The 22,633-nt window shown below is 40.9% G+C and overlaps 1 protein-coding gene across 1 annotated transcript in view; it reads left to right on the forward strand.

The window, feature by feature from the left end:
• The window catches only part of itsn2b (intersectin 2b), a 38,058-nt gene extending 20,362 nt beyond the window's left edge, over positions 1-17,696 (forward strand). The window contains exons 20-41 of the mRNA XM_074666880.1: positions 304-425; positions 532-804; positions 930-1,126; positions 3,597-3,649; positions 3,766-3,932; positions 4,057-4,087; positions 4,178-4,299; positions 5,239-5,335; positions 5,942-6,136; positions 10,794-10,915; positions 11,014-11,120; positions 11,222-11,405; positions 11,576-11,674; positions 11,791-11,874; positions 11,981-12,064; positions 12,166-12,228; positions 14,059-14,208; positions 14,365-14,483; positions 14,581-14,663; positions 14,743-14,826; positions 15,247-15,420; positions 15,534-17,696. Coding sequence (XP_074522981.1) covers positions 304-425; positions 532-804; positions 930-1,126; positions 3,597-3,649; positions 3,766-3,932; positions 4,057-4,087; positions 4,178-4,299; positions 5,239-5,335; positions 5,942-6,136; positions 10,794-10,915; positions 11,014-11,120; positions 11,222-11,405; positions 11,576-11,674; positions 11,791-11,874; positions 11,981-12,064; positions 12,166-12,228; positions 14,059-14,208; positions 14,365-14,483; positions 14,581-14,663; positions 14,743-14,826; positions 15,247-15,420; positions 15,534-15,679 — 2,756 coding nt within the window. The 3' untranslated portion in view covers positions 15,680-17,696. The remainder of the gene's footprint in view (positions 1-303; positions 426-531; positions 805-929; positions 1,127-3,596; positions 3,650-3,765; positions 3,933-4,056; positions 4,088-4,177; positions 4,300-5,238; positions 5,336-5,941; positions 6,137-10,793; positions 10,916-11,013; positions 11,121-11,221; positions 11,406-11,575; positions 11,675-11,790; positions 11,875-11,980; positions 12,065-12,165; positions 12,229-14,058; positions 14,209-14,364; positions 14,484-14,580; positions 14,664-14,742; positions 14,827-15,246; positions 15,421-15,533) is intronic.
• Positions 17,697-22,633: the final 4,937 nt, after the last annotated feature.

Raw genomic sequence — 22,633 nt, forward strand, 5'->3', positions numbered from 1 at the left:
TCTATGATTTTTTTTTATTTTTTATTTTTTTATTATTTTTTCTGTATTTTTTTTGTATTCTTTTATATTTTATATCCTAACTTTCTCTATAGTCTATTTTAAAGATTGTACAGCTAGTAATTCTGTATTCTTTTCTGCTCACATTATTTTCTTGTTAATTGTTGCACCAACACACTAAGTCAAATTCCTTGTACGTGCGAATGTAATAAGCAATTAATCTTGATTCTGTCTCTGATTCTGATCCTGACATCCTTACTTAAATGTGTAGCAAGGTATAACCGCGACCTCTCACCCTTTTTTCAGGAGGACAGCCCAGAGCAACGCACCACAGGAAGTCAGCTGCTCTCACCTCCTTCAAAGCGCTCTACCCGTTTACCGCACGAAACAACGAAGAGCTCACTTTCAACGCAGACGACATCATTGAGGTCAGACTTCCTTTCATGACCAACAAGAGTTTGAAGATGAAACATAAAAGTTTTTTCTTTCCTCCTCCTTACTCATGTTTTCCTTACTCCTCTCCTTTCCTGTCAGGTCGATGAGACGACTGAGCGGGAGGAGGGCTGGCTGTACGGGAGCAGGCAGGGGAAGATGGGCTGGTTCCCAGAGAGCTACGTGGAAAGAGTGGCTCCGTCGGGCACTGCTAACGCGACCGCTGCTTCTTCAGTTTCTGCTGCTGCTGCTCCAAAGTTACCGCTGCAGTCACAGCTTTCTAACGCCCTCGAGGCTGCCAAGGTAGCAGGAGCAAAGTCTGCTTTTACACCGACGCACTCTCCAAACCCTGCTCCCACAGAGTCACAAGGACAGGTGAGCAGTGTGAGAGTGTGTGATGATGCAGAGGCTTTAACTGCTGCACCGGTGACTTGATTTCAGCGCTATGGTTATTATCTGGACTCAAATACTTACTGTACTGATTGCCTGTGTCTCTGCAGCAGGTGGTGGGTAACGTGTTGGCCCAAGCGCTGTGTTCATGGACCGCAAAGACAGACAACCATCTGAACTTCAATAAGGACGATGTCATTCAGGTGTTGGAGCAGCAGGAGAACTGGTGGCTGGGAGAGCTCAATGGAGAGCAAGGCTGGTTTCCTAAGACATATGTGACACTGCTGGGAGAAGAAGAGAGCTCAGAGTAAGTCTTCAAGCCCGATCTAATTATTTCTGAAGACGGTGTCATCAATTCAAGACACATGACTCGTGAAATGCTCTGTTATTCGCTCAAATACATGCAGGGGAAATGATGCACATGAATTCTGGATTTTTTTTAATTCACATGGAGGGATGTGAAAGTTTACGTTAACTTTTTATTTTTTTATTACATCTTTTTGATGGATGACATTGTATGAAATAACTTAGATGTTGCATCTGGTCTGAAAGAAAGGATAAACTTACATACATGGTCTAAAGGTACACACAAGTAAATGTTGCATCCAGTCTATGTGGGTATGTTCAGGCTTTTTTAAAGTTGTGTCTGTGTTTACATGCAGATACATAATCACAGAGATGTTCCATAGACGCAAGCTTTAAATTTAAGCTCTAATCTGGCGTCTGAATTTGCTGTAAACAAAGACACATGAAGATGACATCTACCCCACAGAAACCAAGTATCAGTTATCCAGATATTTTCTGGTTACAGACACAAATTTTTTCTGTGTCCTTAACCCTAGAACACAATCACAAGAAATATTAACACCATCGTTGGTTATCGATGGTGTTGGTCATCGATGGTGTTGGTCATCATTATTTTATCCAATAAAAAATACCCAATAAAAAATACTTCACGTCAAAATATACTGAAGCGCAAAAATACACAGGAAAGTGAGGTACTCTTCTTTTACTTTTCCATACACAAAGTCTCATGAGATGTAAAGGAAGGTATTATTAGCAGACCCAAATGTAACGTTCTAAAATGTGTGAAAAATCAAGGAGTCAGCAATGAAAAACTCTTAAAAAATGAAATTGAGCTGGGAACTTTTTCTTTGGTCTACCCATTTCTTGGACACGTGAGCCTTGTTCTGTGAAGGTTATAAGAATAATTTAATTTTTTTTCAATAGTAGATGATGATTAAAATAGGTTACCCTTAGTCACTAACACAAGGTAAAAATCACCCTAACACATGCCGCCCAAAACAGGGGCGGTGGCAGGAAAACACACCTACCTTTGATGACATCAGTAAGTTGCTTGAAGCTACCCAGGGACCACAAAAGTCAGACAAACGCAGCAAAATGAAAATCATGTAAATACATTTACATGAAGATTTAAGAGGCGAGACACTTTTTATGGAGTCAGAGTTGAGAATAACTTTACTATTTTATTGTTTTTCGAAATACTGTAAGTCAGAGGCAGTGTTTCATATACACACTTAACTTGAAAACATCAAATCTGTCACATTAACTACTGCAACATCAAACTAATGTTGCAAAGTTATTAGATAAAAGATGTGGTCATTTGTTAAAAAAGATAAATGTTAATTGGTGCAACCAGTGTTTCTCATAAAAGATGTAATATTGCTTAAAAAAGTTCCTATGAATATGATTTTACCAGTCTACTACATTGTAAAAATGAAATTTAAAATGATTTTAAGCCAGCTGACCCCAAAACAGAGCGATAACATTGATATTTACAGCATCAAAACCCTCATCATCAAGTTTAGGAATAAAATATTTTGAATATACTTTGAAATTATATTTATTACACAGTCTATGGGAAACATACAGCAGAGTAGCTCTTCAGCACTATCTGCCACAGTGAAGGTGTGGAGGCCTTATTTTACTTCCATCTCAGCTAAAATATCAATTTCTATTTTTACAAAATATTGATATTAAGGGTTGTAATATCAATATTGTATCAGAGGTCAAAGTATTTTTTCACATCTCGGATTATATCCATACCATCAGACTTTAAGAACCCATGACATCGACCTCATAAACTAACTCTGTGACTTGTTTACCTCAACTTGAAGTGAGCAGTCCTGTCATGTTTGTGTGATATGATCACACGTCTTTTTGAGAGATGTTTTTTGTTAATCTAGCTACATGATCCATCTCTGTGTGTCAGTGACTTTGACAGAGTTTAAAGGTATGGTAACTATTCCAGTAAGTGAGCTACTCGGGCTGCAGAGATGACCTCATTCTTCTCTGATGAGGAAACTGCAACATAGTTTACTCTCACCACTGTTGTGTGATTCAGTGCAACGTCATGCCTTTCTATAACTCTGAGCCTGAAGGTGAATTTCTTGATGAACCAGTCGACCGTGTGTGCGTTCCATCATCTCTAATACTAAGAATTGGCTGATTACCACAAGTAATGACTCTGCAGGTTTTACGGGTCCTCGTCTTCTTAGAAGTAGAAGAGTTTCAGCCTTGATTTCAGGTTTTTCTGTTGACCTCAGCTCATAGATCCCTCTGCAGACCATGCTGCATAGATTTAAACCTTGATCTAGAAAATGTGTCAGAAGAAGAAGAATGTGTCTCAGGAGGAGCTGGAGGAAATGGTTGTGAAAGGAGTTCTGGTTGTGACCTGCTTATTTCCTGTGATTTCTAGAGGATGAATGAATGGATGGACAGAGTTGATGAATAAGTGTGCTGATGTTGTTTTGCAGTATGAAGAGTCCTCCTGATGCTCCAGACGCTGGAGACAGTCTGCAGCTTGAAGGTACAGGAATGTTTGATCTGATTGTCTTTCATTGTCATACTCCATGATGATTGATTTCAAATGGTTTAAGGGACAGACATTCAGTTTTTGACATGAATCATCTTTCTCTTCCTCAGAGTACGTAGCGTTGTACACCTATGAGTCTCCAGAGCCAGGTGATCTTACCTTCAGAGAGGGAGATGTGATCCTGGTGAGCAAGAGAGAGGGAGAGTGGTGGAACGGCTCGATAGGCGACCGCTCAGGTCTCTTCCCCAGCAACTACGTCAAACCTAAAGAGACGGATGTAAGTCCTGGTTGGAGTTGCACATTTTGGTGTGTTGTAATGGCTCCTTTTCCCGCCTTTTCCCTTCTGAATTTTTATGAGGCACTTGTAGGCTTGAATTATTGATATTACTTGTTTGTTTTAGACCTCGAGCATATCTGCAAAGAAGAAACCAGGTAAGCTCACGTTTCTCTCTTTTTATAACATAATTCCAGGTTTTTCCTATTCCTGTAGTTTAAAATGTTTCTGTTTCTGTGCTCGCGCAGAGATTGCCCAAGTGCTTCGAGCCCACTCCTCTTCAGCCCCTGAACAGCTGAATTTGGAAAATGGTCAGCTCATCCTCATCCTCAGCAAGAACGTTTCTGGCTGGTGGTTGGGAGAACTGCAGGTCAGTGTTTCTGTCAGTTTGTGTTTGGTCTGTGAAGAAATACTGTCCACAGAGGTCATCTGTACTCTGCGCTACCTGGAAGCAGTTTGTTTGAACGCAACCAGAAGTTACTCTGATGATCAGCGACAGTTTCTGATTTGTGGATTAGACTAGAAAAGCTGAAAAGTTGTGCTCATCACAAATTTCAAGTGACATCTTCAAGACTGAAGATAGGCTCCATATCCTGATATTTAAGAAGTAATACGATTTTTTTTTTTGCCTGAAACAGTTCATCTGGGATTAATCTACAGTTTACAGTTTCATTTAGCAGACACTTTTGTCCAAAGCGACGTACAACACAAACAAGAATTTAAAACAGAAGTAAAAACCTAGTTAGTGCGACAAAAGTGCTACAAGTTATTCGGCTGCAGGTGCTGCCATTAAGTGCAATTTTTTTTTTTAATAATGTAGAAAAATCGGGCCAACTAACCACAATTATTGCTGCAACAATAAAATCCAACCTTCAACAACATTCAGTAATTAGTGCTGAAAATTCACTAAGAGCTGGTTCTTAGACTTTCTGACTCATTTTACCCCTGAGGACAAAGAGGAGAACGGTCAGATTAAGGGTCCAAGTGTTCCCTGAGCAGATGAGTTTTCAGACATCTCTTAAAAGTAGAAAGGGACTCTGCGGATCGTATAGAGTTGGGTTATGCATTGCACCATTTGGGCACAACAGAGAAAAGTCTGGCTAGAAATTTAGAGCCGCGTTGGCTGGGGAGCACCAGGCGTCTTTCACAAGCAGAGAGTAGCGGGTGAGGAGTGTAGACCTGGATGAGGGACCTTGAATCTCCTTTTATAAAAGGCATTGATTAATAATCCTTAATCAGCTGATCAATTTTGGCTGCCGAAAGTCTCATTAAACGTCTCTGCTGAAGTGTTTATGTTTTATCATTTCAGGCTCGTGGCAAAAAGCGTCAGAAGGGCTGGTTCCCTGCTTCTCATGTTAAAATATTAGGATCTAACAGCGGCAAATCCACACCAGCACCCCAAGCAGGTAACACACACACACACACACACATTCTGGTCCAGTCTCATTCTCCACACTCTAAACTCACAGTATTTAAGTTTGGTTTCATGTACGTGTTGAAATGCTTCAGCCTGTCCCCCTGTTAAAGCATCAAGTGAGTGAGGTCTGTGATATGATCTTAACAACAACATGTAGCCAACTCTCTGCAGGGTTGTCAAATATTTAAGAAAAAGGATGTGATTGCACAGCACTACAACAAATGTAAAAAAAAAAAATATTCAAGAAGTTTTATTTCTTTGAACTTAGAAAAAAATCAGGTAATAAACACAACAAGTGTGATCATGACAGGAAAAACTGCAAATAAGTGAAATGCTTCCAAACAAAAACATGAAACTGTAAAATATTTTTTATTCCATAAACTCAAAATGTAAGACACATAATGTTATAATTTATTGGTTGACTTTCTTTAAAATGTAATGGCGAATCATGTTCCTATAAATGTTTGACCCCATGATAGTTTGTCCTATCCCTTCATTCTGATCATGAAAGGCTGTGAAGGTTTGTGCTCAGACTTTGGAGGAGAGGTTAGGAAAAGACCAAACACACTTCTTAACACTTCTTCTCCTCTGTCAGTTTGTCAGGTGATCGCCATATACGACTACACAGCCGCCAACGGGGACGAGATGAGCTTCTCTAAAGGTCAGCTGATCAACGTCTTGGACAAGAATGATCCTGATTGGTGGAAAGGAGAGATCAACGGGACCACCGGCCTTTTCCCCACAAATTACGTGAAGTTGACCACAGCGGACTGTGACCCCAGTCAGCAGTGTAAGTAGACCTTAAAGAACGTCTTTGTAACACACTATCCTCTTCTCTGTGTTGTTTTACTAAAACTGACACCCCCCATCTTTCATCACCCTTTGTTTCATCCTCTCATCTTTCTACCTGTGACCGTACACTGACTGTTTCCCTTCTCCCTTGTTTTTCTGTGTTTCTGCCTCCCTCTCCGTCCTCCCCCTGGATTCTGTCTTTTTCTCCTTCTAGGGCGATAGAAACATCCTCCTCTCCTCCTCCTCCTCCTGTTCTTCCTCTCCTCCACCTGACTTCAGAGAGACCCACTATTACACACTGCTCTGATGAGGCAGTGTCTGGACTCCCATTCCACTAACTTCTCCCTCTGAGCTAATCTTTCTGTGACAATACCAGATTGTGTTTCCTGAGACTTAATCGAGACCTGAAGATCTTATTCCGTCAGCTGTGAAAGCCTCTGTGCCTTACACATTTGTTTGTTGATTTTCTCCGTATTTCAGTCAGGAGCTGATTAAGCTAAAACATTTGATTGATCAAAAAGTCTATCAGGCAGAGCAATAGTGGGTCTCTCTGTGGCAAGTCCTTCTCTTTCACATCCTCCTCCTCTGTTACCTTCATCTCTTTAAAAATACTTCCTCTTCCTCTCTTCTTGCACTTTTTTCCACTCTTAATCTCCAACTTTGAGGATTTACTCACACAGAGCCCACTATTTGTCTCTGTAGTAGATGATTTTGTATTTAAAAGATGTGAAAATTGTCTAGTCTCTTCCTAAGCTTCTGTCTTCATGCAACAACAAACTCCTCCACAGGCCTGTGGAGCTTTGGGTCAGATAGATAGTTTAAGTTTCTGCCTTGGAGGTAGTGGGACTAACATTTTGATATGATCAAAGACACATGGTAAAAAAAAGAGACATAAAGTTGCACATGTGTGCAAATTTTCATGGGAGAACATGCTTTACAAATCTCTTGATCTGCTGAACACATGTTGAACACTACCCTTCATGCGAGCTGTAACCGTTGTGCCGTGTATTTTGATCATCTGCCTTTAAAAACCTCTGGTTTGAATCACTATCCTAACAGTTGGTACAAGCAGAAATATTCAGTCAGTCTTCTTTATTTAAAAGCCACAAATGGGTCAGCTGTCATCTCTGACTGAAGTCGTTTTGACTTGAGATGAAGTGACCACATGGCACACAGTTTGAAAGCTTTGACCTCCAGGGTTGAAAGCCCAAACTGCTGCTGCTGCCGCTGCACCTTATATCTAACCACATGCTGCTTTCTGCTGCTCTGGATGTTTCCAGTGAGAGTCAACGCGTATCTGTTTCCTCGTGGTGAACAATGAAAGTTCAACAAAATAACCAAAACTGACAGGATGGTGCACACATGCACATCATAGAGGGAAGACATCTATGCAAGCTTCACATGTAATACTGTGATTTCTGTACACAACAAAAAAAACACTAAGCTGATATCAACACATACAACAGGGCCTTAGAGGGACACACACCGCTTCCCATTTTGAGTTTGTGATCTGTGAAAAACTGAATTGAAGTGCTGCAGAAACTAGTCTAACTAAATTTACCTCACTAGACCTAATATGAGCTGATATCAACTGGAAAGTCCAGAAAAATGTCTGAGTTAAAGGTATTGAAAGATTCAATACAACTCACCTGCTTGTAAAGAGTAAAATGAACTTACCAATGAAGTAAAAAACAATTGTTTGATAAGTTTCTTGAGATAAGAAGTCTAAATACCAGAAACTCAACTCAAGTACATTTTTAGTAGAAGATTATTTTTCTCTAAGCAGTCCAGTTAAGTATCTGATTTCTTTAAATCAGATACTTTTATGAACTTATTTAACGCCTTCTCAGATGGTTGAGGTGAACGGTGTGCTCTGGAAAGCGCACACCCACACTCTGACTTGTGCTTACCTAGATTTTAGAAGGGGAGGAAATTGTTGACACCGGTGATGGTGAATTGGAAATACGTTTTTGTTCATTTAATTCCTTCAACCACTCTGACAGACCCATGTCATCATAATCCCTAAAACTACCAGACCTTATCTTTTTTTTTTAAATATTCTAGTAAATTGTCAAGGACAAACATTCATAATAACTAGAGACAAGATAGTTAAAGTTGGACTAGAACGGAGCACTTGGGTGCTGGTGAAACTTACCGAAATGAGACTCAACCATCAACAGAAAGCTCCAAGAACATAAACACGTGAGAAGAGTATACTAAGGGGTCGTTATCAGTGGAAACCAAACGCTGACGTCACACTCCGCCTCGTGCGCGCGTACTCAACAGGACAACAGTACCGTTGTTAAGATCGTGGCAAACTACCGTGTTGTGCTTGTGCTGCTGAATCTGCTGACTGTCTTTCAACAAAATGTGGATCTTTTGCTCCACTTTTTGACTTAGCATTCCCCAATACACCAGAAGACCGGCTCAACTCTACTTCGGTGGAGAACTCCCCAAAGCAGTTTTTGGACAAGACAGTTATAGCACCACCTACAGGCCTGGCATGCTTACTACAGCCTTTTCAGTCCATCAGCGTTTCCGCGTAAACGCAGATTTTTTTTCACTGCGTTTTCAGATGAAACGTTGTCGTATTAACGGGGCCTAAATGTAAGATTTTATTATTTAAAGGAACAGTGCATATCCACAAACATTTCAGAATCCATGTAAATATGTCCCAGTACAAAAGGAATCAACATGTACATAGATATATTAAATAAAATCATTAAAATGATAACCAAATGATTTAATTAATTTTTGGGAGTGAAATTAAGCTGTAAATTTCAATGTTAAGACAAAAAAAAAATAGTAAACAAGAACACATGCACACTTGGAGGAGGGGTCTCCAGTTGCACACATGCCAGTCAAAGTATTTTAATAATACATCAGATCTGCTGAATGTTCATCAGTCTAACTGCAGACCATCAAGATCCAGGACAAAGTCCACAAAACCATCCCAAGTGCTGTGAATGTCCCAGAGGGCGCCATTTACTGCCAGACTGTATCTTAACTTCATCATCAGCCGTATTAATCTAAAATAGCATCATCATCAGCACATCTTCATCACCTCCCTGTGCTTATTGTGTTAATGAGCAAAATGTAGAAGTGAAGCCATGGGCACCTCACGCTAAGTTTGGTTGTTGCAGAATGCGTCAAACTGCATTAACAGATCAAACCTTGGCTGGATTATATGTGAGAAGACATGGCTGATTGATGTGCTGATTGAGTGCAGTGAAGCTGTAATGATGGAAATGTGTCATTGCGTGCTCCCTAACCTCCACCACATTCAAGTTGATCTCATCCTCTTTTTTGTTGCTGTGATTGAAAGTTAGGAAACTATTGTCTTATTTGGCTCATTCGTGTGCAGTTTCACTCATGAAGGGCTTTTTATCGACAGTTTTGCGGATGAATGTGGGCGTGTAAAAAGGAAATGTTCATATAACCAGGTGGATTTTGATTCAAAAAAGGAAAATTATGTGAAAGTCTGCATGCATGGTTTGATGACTCTGAAATCTTTTGGCAGTTTTTTTCAATCTGATTTCTATGCTCTGTACCTGAGACGTGTGTGTGTGTGTGTGTGTGTGTGTGTATCACTGTCACTGTAACTAAAGAGGAAAGAAGCTCAGGTTGTTCAGAAAAAGAAACTTTATGTCAAGTGGTGAGGTCATTAAGCAGAGCTTACTGAAAACTTTTATTAGATTTATGAAATAGCTGCAGTAAGTTAGTAAGAGTTTATAACATCACAGGCTGTTTGCACTGCTGAGTCTGTTACATACTATCAGCATCTGGAAGGAGAAGGCATGACTATTTTTGAAGATGTGATGGGTATATATTTTCTGATTCTGAAGTAAAATATAAAAATATAAAGATTGATTTTGGAAGAAATGAAGTGTTAAACTGTAGTGAAATAAAATATTTGTTTTCACTTCTACAGGGGTTTTTGTGTAAGTGTGTGATGAAAGATACAAAGACAAATATGGGAATAAGCTATAAACTGTTTTTGTGAAGAAGTCTGAAAAAGTCCCCGATCCTTTCATTCATTACAGTGGGAGAAGTCGACAAATTGAAAAAACTAGACCTTTCTCTGCTGTTAACATGCGTCAGAGGATCAGAAGAGGGGGAAAAAAGTAAAGAATCCCCTTTCCTGTTTTGGTACAAACAGATTTGGTGCAGGAGAAGGTTTAGTCTTCATACCAGGAACAGGGAGATAACAGCAGAGAGGGAGAAGACGGAGACAGGACAGCAGTACGATCAGACTTTGAGCTACAGCATATAGACTAAGTTACTAAAATACTTAGAGAGACAACAGAAGTATGACGTCAGAGAGCAGCTTTAACTTTCTGAAACTTTGGGACAATGACACAGACGAGGAGGTGGATGAAAGAGGAGGGTCAGTGAGGGAGCAGAGGTCGGCTGGCACTGGACCCTCTCACTGGGTTAATGGTGGCTGTGAATCAGGTAGGTCTGTGTGTGTGTTTAGGTACTTATCCACACTCGAGTAGCCCTTCTTTACCTTTCCATCCCTCCATTTCTTCTCCCCCTCTCTCTCCTTGCTGAATGTTTCAGTAGCATGTTTCCATCTAACGCCCAACAGGAGGCAGTAGATGCCTGTTTTGACTCAAGTTCTTAACAACGCATGTGTTCCTCCTCTCCTGCAGGGTGTGCAGACCTGAACAGCCTGGACTCCCTGAGCCCGCAGGAGAAGAAGAGGCAGGGTTACATCCATGAGCTGTTACAGACCGAGGAGAGATATGTGGAAGACCTGCAGATAGTTCTGGATGTAAGGGACACGCAACATGCTGTGTAACACACATTTTAAAGAAGTCCCTTCATGATTCCTCACAACCTCGTCGGTTTCTTCATGTGTTGGTTGTTTAGGTTTTCCATAAGCCCATGTCAGAATCTGGCAGAGTGAAGGATTCAGAGATGACCATGATCTTTGTCAACTGGAAAGACCTGCTGGCCTGTAACACCAAACTCGTGAAGTAAATATTCCCAGCTCTAATAGATCCATTAATTTGTGTTCATTCAAATACTATCCTGAGCTGCTCATCATTTCTACGTTGGTGCATTTCTGTCTGTGCAGAGCGCTGCGTGTGCGAAAGAAGACAGGCGGAGAGAACATGCCGGTGCAGATGGTGGGAGACATCCTGGCTGCAGAGCTGTCCCACATGCAGCCCTACATCCGCTTCTGCTCCTGTCAGATCAACGGAGCGGCGCTGCTGCAGACTCGCATTGACAACGAGCCGGACTTCAAGAACTTCCTCAAGGTAGGGAAGGGGAGGAGAGTGAGGGCAGAGTAAAAGGTGATGAAAAGGTGAAGGGCGAGGGGGGTTTCGTAAACGGATCATTAAATTATTCTCATGTAGTGTCTGAGAAAACAGATGTGTATTACAGTGGAAAAAAATGTTTTTTTGTGTTTTTTTTTTCCCCCCATCAGAAAATTGCAACAGACTACAGGTGTAAAGGCATGCCGCTGTCCAGCTTCCTGTTGAAGCCCATGCAGAGAATCACACGCTACCCGCTGCACATCAAAAATGTAGGTCAACGTGCTCACAATGCATTTGTGTTTCAGTGACAGTGACTGTAGTGTGTAGAAGAAGCCTGGTTTGTCTGTTCGTGTCTCATATGTTGGTTTGAATAACTTGTCTTCAGATCCTGGAGTGCACGGCTGAAGGCCATCCAGACAGAGGTCCTCTGAAAGAGGCTCTGGAGAGGGCTGAGGAGCTTTGTCAACAGGTTTGTTTCTTTATTGCGTGTTTTATTTACAATCTTCCTACATTTGAAGGGTCTGCTCATGGTAGAAAGATGTACTTCATCTTTTGTTGTTGTTGTTGTTGATCAGGTGAATGAGGGCGTGAGAGAAAAGGAGAATTCTGACAGACTGGAATGGATTCAGAACCACGTACAGTGTGACGGAGCTGCAGAGGTAAAACACACTGATTTTACACGATTGATTACCGTTAGTATCAGAGTAAGTTTTACTTCATGTAAACATGTAGATTGACATATCTAACTATCATTCAACAGAATATGATCTTTAACTCTCTCACCAACTGCCTGGGTCCCAGGAAGCTGCTCCACAGCGGGAAAGTGAGTAAACCTGCAGAGAGTCTGAGTCTCTGAAGCTCTCTGCTGGGTCTTCATGTTTCTGGAGAAATAAACTTATTTTTCATTTTACTGGATAAATATTTTAAAGTCTAAGTACTGAGATCTAAGAGCCAGGCAGAGTGGGGAGCACAGGGAGGTGAAATGTGGGAACATGAGCGGGTTTAGATCCAGTGATGTCGTGGTCACACGTTACAAGCTCCAAAACCGCAGAGTGAAACCTCGGCTGTGGAGATCTGCGAGCGGGTTCACCTCAGGAGGAGTGATGATACAACTCTAGGAAAAAACTGAGAAGGAATTGTAAACAGGTTTTCTGGGACTGTCCCAAACGAAAATCATTTTGGGTTGGGACTCGAACAGAAATACGGACCATCCTAGGAGTAGACCAACCACTAACAGCCCCACTCTTCATCATAGGTTTGATACAGAGGATAAAAGAAAATCCAAGTAACTACATATTCTTCTCCTAGCAGCAAGGAAAATGATAACAATAAACTGGCCTAAACCTCTTCCTCCCACTCGCCTCCAATGGAGGAAAAGATTAAAGAGGCCATTAATGTTGGATGTTAACACACCATCTATTACAAAAACCTGAATGGACTTTAAACAAATCTCATTTCAAAACTGATTTAGCACATATGCTACCTACTTTTTCATTGAACACCAATGCTAGACGTCTGTGTCCCAGCGTCAGAGAACATTGTCAAGATCCACCTTCCTCTTCTTGTGCACATGAGTCATAGCAAGTCCAGATAACCTGTCGTTGCCCATGCTTCATCGCAGCCAGGTCTTCAAATGCCTCAAAGCAGAGAATGACCTCTCACATGAACATGTGGTCACAGGAAGAGCGAGGTAGATGGAGAGCATACAGTGGATGTTGGGGAAGTACTGCATTTCTGTGAGATCAAATGTTTCCTTTGCTGTGGATGGCAGTGCTGCTCCAGAATCAGGCATTTGGTGCTTTACCTTCCATCTGTGGATCTCCTGGTCGATGGAGTCTGGCTGAGGAAGGTCCTCTTTGTAATATTTGCGTTAGCTGGCTTTATGCTGTGCCGTACGAGACAAAAATAATTATGATCAAATTTTGGGATGTCCCCACACAACAGGGACAGTTGGCAAACTGTCAACACACAAAAATGACACAAGTTGTGCCTACCTTGTACTCCGTATATCTTCTTCTTTCAATGCACTTTAATGCTCTTATAAAGCTCAAAGCTCTCATGTCCTGGCAGTCAATAGGTCAATAAAGCAGTACAGTCACTCCATCACCCTCCTTTGGCAGTTTTTTTTTTTCCTGAAAAATATACCAAGGTCATGACCTCAGTGACATCAATGGTAGCTACAGCTCCATACTTCACATTACAGGTTGAATAAGAAGGTGGTTCACACAGACTCAATTTATTGAGGAGGAATCATGTTGTGCTTCACTTTTGTTTTCTTTGTTTTTTGATGTAGTGTTAATGCGTTGAGAGATATTTGAAAGATTTGCAACGACTCTTGTGTTGGTGGACAGATTTATTTGTCGTTGGCTTTGAAGAAGATGTATAACACTGGGGTTTTTTTTATTTATTTGATTTGTTTTCATTTTTTCTCTTCTACCCTGTGGGACTCTCTTCTCCATGTGGTTGTGGATGTTTCCATGAATTTTGACTTTTGTGCGTTTCCTGAACTGTAAATAGTTCTTTGTTAAGTTGTTACTGAATTATTAAGTGAGACCTAAAATTGTTCAAAAAGAAAAACTGAAAAAGAACAGAAGTATCAATCTCAAGTGAGTATGTATTTTTTTATCCTTGTTCATCTCTCATGTCTTTTCAGATGTACAAGGTGAAGAGCAACAAGGAGCTGTGGGCATTCCTCTTCAACGACTTTCTGCTCTTGACTCACGCAGCTAAACAGTTTACGTCGTCTGGGCCGGACAAACTGTTTAGTAACAAAAACAACACGCAGCTGAAGATGTACAAGCCTGTAAGTTCCCCCTGTCTGTCTGCCTGTCCATATACGTCAGGGATTTCAGCAGATAAAACGACTAAGCTGCAGAAATATTCAGTAATCTGCAGACGTGTCAGGTGACAAACACCCTGGATGGTTAATAAAAACTGTGTGTGTTTGTTTTCCTCACAGCCTGTTCTGCTGAATGAAGTCCTGGTAAAGCTTCCAGATCCTTCCAGCGACGAGCCAGTGTTTCACATCTCACACATCGACAGAGTCTATATACTCAGAACAGACAACATCAATGAACGGTATTGTTACTGAAACAAACACACATACAGTGAACACACAAAAACAGATGAGCGGTGTCAGGTGACCTTTACAATCATTGTGTTTGTGTGTGTTCAGGACCGCGTGGGTTCAGAAGATCAAGGCAGCGTCTGAGGAGTTCATAGAGACAGAAAAGAGGAAAAGGGAGAAAGCTTATCAAGGTTTGATTTAAAGCTTACACTGAGAATAGACTGGGTTTGATTTCACTGTTAATCCACGTGTGTGTGTGTGTGTTTGCAGCTCGATCTGTGAAGGCGAGTGGAATCGGCAGACTCCTCGTCACCATCTTGGAAGCCACTGAACTAAAAGCGGGGAAACCCAACGGTGAGCATCACTTCAGCCTCTCCAGGATCTCCCAGCATCCTCTCTGATTACTGAGGCCTATAAAACCCCTGATTTTGCGAGGGGTTTTGAACAAAGTTGTTGCGTCAGTTTCGTGGTTGTTGTCATATTTTTAGTCTTTTTTTCTGTGCAGCACATCACAAATCCTCTATTGGTGACCAGGAAAAATACTTAGATAAAAGACTGACATAGGCTGAGAGAGCAGTTTGGCTTCAGACCTCATTTCAGTCAGATGCAGTAGTTAAAAAGCAGCTTTATAATCTGGCTGCTCTGATCTGTTGAAGCCACGAACATTTGATGATGATGTTCTTCCTTTCTCTTTTGTTCACTCAGTCACTCTTGAGTCATTTCTTTCATCTCTGTTTGATCTTTGTATCCTCCTTCCTCCTCTGTCGGCTGCAGGGAAAAGTAACCCCTACTGTGAGGTGACTATGGGAGCTCAGATCTTCACGTCCAGGACACTCAACGACACCCTGAACCCCAAGTGGAACTTCAACTGTCAGTTTCACATCAAAGACCTTTACCAGGACGTCCTCTGCATCACCATCTTCGAGCGGGACCAGTTTTCACCTGATGGTCAGTCACCTGATCACCTGGATCACTCCTCCAGCCTCTTTTAATTTGATGCAGTGCTGCTTGAAATGCTCTTTCCAAATAAAATACCTCTCTCTTATTTTCCTTTTTTTTAGTGTTTCTGGGTCGGACAGAGGTTCCCGTGGCAACCATAAAAAAAGAGTTGGAGAACAAGGGGCCGGTGACTCGTCGTCTTCTGCTGCACGAGGTTCCCACAGGGGAAGTGTGGGTCCGTCTGGACCTGCAGCTTTATGGCAAATAACAATTCTCCTGCAGAGAAACCAAATAGGAAAAAGCTGCTTTTGTTGTCACCTGAGCAAACTCAGATGGTTCCTCCCCACATGCTCGACACAGACTTCTCTAAGCCCCTTGAACTGTTTCTCACGTCAAGCCTTAAAATGTTAAATATTAACCAGCACTAATAATACCTCCACTGACATCATCTGAGTCTTCCAATAGGGATACAGGCTTCAGTGACATCAGACAAAGCCTCCAATAGGGCCACATTCTTCCTCTGGTTCATGACCTGTTATAGCGAGAGGAGTGTAGCACAGTGTGTACTGTACCCTCTGCCTTACAGTGTGTGTGAGGCTGGATCTGGGTCCTCTGCTGTCACCATTTCAGACCATCAGGAAGTGACACGTACAGGACAAAGGTTATTTAGAGGTCTTGATCATCAGTCGTTAAAAATTAGCAATAAAACTTCCAATATAAAGGTTACTTTCTGCTCTGCTGTCCAGACTCACAGATCTGAACCCCTCTGACAGCAGGTTGGTGAAGTGTTCGAGGACTGAGGGTCAGATCATCATTAAAGACAGTTACTTTTCTTTTCTGCAGGGTTTTGTATGTTGGAGGAATTTTATTTTGGAGGAGCTGAGTGTGAGACTTGATGGCTTTAAGGAGGTGCCGCTCTCTGGCTGTCTGATTACTGTAAGGTGTCATCTTCCTCATCCTCTGAGGTGAGAACAGATGATTTCACCCGACAAGAAGTTTGTGTGTGGAGTCAGTTTACTGTAGAGAGGATCTTTGGAAACGTTGTTCTGGGTTTTCTCTGTAACTGTTACAAGGATTTGTATGAATATATTTGTATGTATGTATGTATGTGTGTGTGTGTGTGTGTGTGTGTGTGTGTGTGTGTGTGTGTGTGTGTGTGTTGTTAAAGAGTGGAAAGGATAAAAACAAGAGCATGTGGTTGGGGAAAATGCCTTTTTAATGCTGCATCTGTTGGAGTTAACCCATAACTTCAGGCTTTAAAAATAAGCCATCTCCTCAATCTTTTAAAAACAGTTAAAATTAGAGCTTTTCTTTCAGATGATTGTGGTTTTAGGATCATTTATAAGATTTTTTTTTCTAACATTCATTCAACTAGCCAAGGCTGAGCAGATCTAGACAAAATAACACAGGCACAGGTGTGAAAAGCTGCATGATGAACATTCGAGTCTACATTTGCGGCAGTTGGTCACACAGTATTCGCTCTCTATTAGTTTTACACTTCTGCCAGAGATTTTTCAGTGTCATTCCCACGCCTCACCTCACTGACAGTGATTCTGTCCATCTCTGTTGCCTCAGAAAGTTCCCTTTCCCCAACATCTGCCATGAAAATGTTACAAGGATACAGTTTCAAAGCTTTTATTTATGTCGTGGGTCGATATTTTTGGTGTCTTCTTCTTTGTTGTAACTCTTTTGTCCTTTGTACCTTAACATTGAGCAGACGATAACAGAGAAGTATTTATTTCTTAATTTATGCGTGTGTGACGATCCAGAGGTTTGGAGCGGCTTCGCTTGCTGTGTCATCTTGGATTATTGACTGGTATCTACTGGGTTTGTTTGTGTGACGTCAGTTATTAAAACATGTTGATACAGTTTTAAAGGATATAATGACTTCTTGAATGATTCTCTGTGCTTGACTTTTACTGTATTTACACTCAGCCTGCTGTCTCAAGCTCATTTTTATTAATCTGTCTCTTTCAATCAGCAAAAGTCTCTTTTAAAGTCCTCTTTTAACGCCAATGTTTGTTTCTTATTTGTAAGTGTGGAAAATGTGCAAATAGACTGGACTACCTTCCTTGTGTGTAGGGGTGTTAAAGTTTGTCTTTTATTGTTTGAAACGTTTTATTCCCAGCAGCCGTCTGCACTGGCTGCTGCTGTGCTCGCTGAGTTTCTGGCCTCTTTTACCCAGATTGTCTGTCTGATCAGCCTGGAGTCTGTAACCTGCTGTTTGTGCTCACTTTGGCCTCCACGTGGCTCTCTCTCTGAATCAGGGTTTCTTAAGTCAAATTAAAGACATTAAAAGTGAACAAAGGGGTGATTTATTGTCTGAAAAGTGACTTTTAACACTAAACTATTAGCCTCAGACCTCCAGTAGCAACTGAAAATAAACATAGAGTCCACTGAAGTTCAACTATAGATACAATAATCATCCATTAAGTACACAGTAGGATTAAAAAAAAAAAGTCAGGCTAAGGCTCATTTGTATTGTTTTCCTGTGTCTGCTGGTCATTTAAAAAACATTCTTGTACACTTTAAGTCATGAATATATAAGTTATGGACTGCTTATTTATTCATTTAACAATCCTCTACTCTTTTGACTTCAACAATACTTACAGTTTGTATTTTAAAATAAGATATTTTGTGTGGTGCCACAGAATTTAAAAAAAAATTTTAAGTTCATTTTTTGAGGACAAGTCTGTATTTAGAGTCTGGAGAGAGTAGTATTTATTTTACCAGTTAAAAAAAAAAACACAATTGCCTAATGTAGCACATGCAGCACAATGTAGATCATTAGCGGTATTATCGAGTGTTCTTTTTTTGTTAGTACTTTTAATACTTTTTACATTTTATTTTTTAAAACTTCCCTTTATTGTTTTTTTCATTTTCAGATACAGATACCAAAATTAGAAAAAGGCATCCAAGACATGTGTTTCCATGCTTCAAATTGACACACAGATACTAAATAAAAATGAATAAATAAAAATATCAGATATACGTATAGTACACACACGCACACACATACACACTTATGTAGACTTAGTCTTCCTCTTATTGTCATTTCACAAATTATACAGCAGTGCACTTGGAATGAAATTTTGTTGCAATGGGTTCCTGAGAGTAAACAGATGGTGCATAAAACTGAGGATGGTATAAATGAATACAGAGCTATACATAGATGGAGACTGGAGCTATACAAGAAGATGTTAATAAGTGACCTATGACTATTGACACAAATATTTACATGAGGCACTGACTAATATAGAAGCAGTTTGGGTCAAATTAAATACTGGTTTGGTAGATTTGAATAGAAAATATTGACGAGGAAAATTTTGCAGATATATTAGGAAAGAAAATATTGAACTTGACAAGATGAGACACTATAATGCAGTGTGCCGTTCAAGTAAAGTTTCATATATACATACATACACATTGAAATTTTTTCCAACTTAGAGTGTGTCATTACATAATTCATTGAAGCTTGATAAACTAAGGTTCTGCAGAATTTTTCTCCTTGCTAACACAAAACACATCACATTTTTTCTGGTTGCTTAATGAAGAGAGCTCCATAGCAGCTGACCCAACCCCAAACAAGCGTGAATTTGGTCTGGTTTGATATTTTATGTGGAAAATCTAAGATAAACTTTGGAATATCTTGATTCAGTCAGTAGGCCTACTTTTAAATGTATATGAGAAACTGATCACATATCAGGAACATTTAAGATTTAAAACTTTGAGACAGAAAATTGCCTGTATCTTATTGTATTCTGAGGATTTTGCCTTTTGTCCCCTGGTTTTTGTCGGTGTCCAGCCTCAGAGTCAGGGTAGTGCAGAGTGGAGTTGTCAGTGCGCACCAATAGAGCTCATTAAGTCCTTCTTCACCCTCCACTGGCTCTGGGTCCACAGGAGCAACAGTGGTTATGTAACCTCAGTGAGTGGCTGCGACAGACTGACAGCAACACACACACACACACACACACACACACACACACACACACACACACACACACACACACACACACACACACACACAGCTGCGTTACGGAGTCAACAAAGTCAGCTGAACTCAGCCCTCTCTAACACAGTGCTACTGTTGTAGTAATGGATTTAACGCCGTGGGTATGTGTTGGTGTAAATGGTGCTAAATCACTCTGCTCCACTCCATTAAAAACAAACGTGGCCCAGATGTGGAGAACCATTCAGTCCAATCTTCAATAATGATTTAACTTAAGGTGTGACTTAAAATAAGACTGCGTGGAGTGAGAAGGTTACACAACTTAATACAACATCTTCTAGGAAGCACATGCTGAAAGTGAGCATCTCACTCTGAGTAGCAACACCGATGAATGTGACATCTGTAAAATGCTAAACCTCTCAGAGAAAATATTCCCAGTGGGAAGAAATGTTTGATTCATCTGAACTTAAAGGTTGTGTTGGATTATTTTTGCTCATGAAGAAGCTAAAATGCTGAAAGAGAAGAGTTTGGGCAGACCGATTTAATCTGCACGTCCTCAGAGTAAAGGTCATGTGTGTCTGTGAGTTCAGCTCCCTGCATACTCTGTGTGTGTGTGTGTGTGTGTGTGTGTGTGTGTGTGTGTGTGTGTGTGTGTGTGTGTGTGTGTGTGTGTGTGTGTGTGTGTGTGTGTCTTCATGCTGCTGTCCCTCGGGACACATTATATCGTGAAGGTTTGAAGGATATCGTCCCACAGAAGCATGTGTGGAGTTAAATGCTTCTGACATGCAGAATCCAGTTTTTAGAGGAGCGTTCCCTCAGCACACTCAGTGTGTTGGTTGGTTGGTTAGCGTTGGCAAAGCATGTTGTCATCTTAACTCATATGTTTGTTGTTGCTCGCAGCCTCCCATTGGAGGATCAGCGCTCAACCTTCCAGCTCTCCACAGCTCTGCTGAGTTACTCTTTAGCTCATTATTCTGTTTGTTTTGGTTTAGTCATACTGCTTTCATGAGGGATGCTGACATGCAAGCAGCTGAAACTCTTTAGACCCAACACTGTAAAGTAAAGAAGCACAGGTAGCATCTGGCTGGAAAATACTGTCAAAACGTGTTTTCACATCAACCATAGAAGGTTTGTTATTTACTGCAAAGATGTGACATTTTGAGTTCTTCTTTAAACCTTCTATAAATCTTTTTTATAGCTTTGATATAAAAGTGAATTATGATTTACTAATCTTAATCCCCAGTCTATTGGATTCTGAGTATAAGCAAAGGTACAGTGAAGGTAGAGGATGATGAAAGACACAAAATATAAGGCAAAGGTTCAGACCAGGTCATGAGAGCCAGTCAGTGAGTTGCGTTATAAAAGGAAAAGTTCAGTAAAGCGGAGGAAGAGAGCGTTTTAAAGCACAGGAGAGGAGGCAGAGAGTGAAAGGAGCTGAACACATGTGCAGAGAGAGAGGGAGTGACATGTGCATGGAGGATGAGTCTGAGAGGCCCTCAGTTCCACTCGACTCAGTCATGGGAATGATTTGATTATCACCACATGAACAGCTTCCTTATGTAACACACGGACACACACATATACACATATACAAACACAAACAGACAACTCACATATAACGAGAGTCTGCGTTTTGGGTCAAACCTCCGCTGAGTGTAGGCGGCCTGTAGTGAGAGAGAATCAAAAAAGAGAGTGTATTAAAGGTCAGACAGGTCTCCTCCTATTGTCCAAAAATACATTCTCATCCAGCAGCAGGAACATTGTTTCAGGATATAAAAAAATAAAACGGCTTTCAGAACATTAAATTATAATTGGAGCAGCACTGACAGAAGTGTTCACATCCCTCACGTCAGAGATCACCCAGACATTTCTTGAAAACAGAGAAAAGAATTGTGTTTATTTGATTAGATCTGTTCTTTCAAGGTGTAATAGGCTTTATCCACAAGCGAGCATGATGTATTTCCGGTTAAAAAAATGGTGGCATGTAAACTACCGGTTACCGTAAAGGCGGCATGCATCCAAATGATAGTATCACATGTTTTTCATTGGATCGTCCAAAGCGGTAAATTTTCATCATTGCTGTATGGTTAATATAAATAGTTATATTCGTGTTTTTAAGAGCTATATTACATGTCTATTCTCTAGCCCTCTGTTGTACTGACCAAAGTTGGAAAAGCAGTCGGCCGTGAAGTGACTAGCACACACATGCACAGTTTTACTGAGTGTAGCTGACACATTTCCCTCATAAATGAACTCTAGCCACTTCGTCTTGTCTTCTTCTGAGATGGGAAACTTGTGCATAGAACTATGTGGCTGTTTACAGCCGAACACACCCACACTCCTCTCCCCGCTGCCGGAGAGATTTCTCTCCAGCAGCGGGGAGAGGAGTGGGCGGGGAGGGGGTTCGGTGGTATCTGCGCCAGTGGACTAATCAGGTCAGACTTGCTCCTGATTGGTCAAAAAAGGGAGTCACTGACGTCAGCAAATCCCGGAAATTCCAAACAGCTTGTTTTAGGTCAGGATTTTACATTCACAAGCACTACTAAGTACAGGTTTTGTCCTTAAATATCACATTTTGTGGTCTGGGAGGAAAGCCAAAGACCCACAAATTCCACTAAAAGGCTTAGGAAAGTGATTTTTGCATAATATGCGACCTTTAAGCTAATATAACAAGTTTAATGAAACTTAAAGTCGTTTGTTCATCCGACCCTAAAGACATCTATGTTTTTTATGTCAACCTTCAACAACACAACAAAATAATGCTGTCCGTTGTAGTCTCCACACTGCTGAACTGGCGGTAAGCTCTTCATCACATTGACACAGTTATTTGATTCACCCCACATACACTGTCCTACTGTGATTCACACTCACTGGAGCATCTAATGTGTATCGATCTCAGCTCAAAATAGTCCTCAACAGATTCTGTATCAGCTGGATGTCACTGTGACCAGCTGTGAGAGTAAATGACTGAGCCTTTTTATAAAGTACAGTAATTCATCTATGATCTGTTTATCAATCAAAGAAGAATAGCAGGGGAAAGTAAATGTATTCATTGGTGAAGTGTTTCTTATTTAACACATGTAACACTGAGCTGATGTGTCTGTCCACGCTGTGAATGGAGGCCCAGTGTTTGCTCTGTTTTCCTTCTATTCTTGGTCTCCACCAATCCTCAGGGAGCTATCTGGCTCTCTACCTGCTAAATGCTCGTCTCTGTTCACTAGCTTGTCGCTAATGCTGGCTGTCTACTCGGCAGCTATTTGGTACAGTACAGTG

Source organism: Halichoeres trimaculatus, unplaced genomic scaffold (assembly GCF_033239565.1).
Source record: "Halichoeres trimaculatus isolate MK-OKI-2021-1 unplaced genomic scaffold, fHalTri1.1 fHalTri1_scaffold_3, whole genome shotgun sequence".
NCBI classification, from domain to species: Eukaryota; Metazoa; Chordata; class Actinopteri; order Labriformes; family Labridae; genus Halichoeres; species Halichoeres trimaculatus.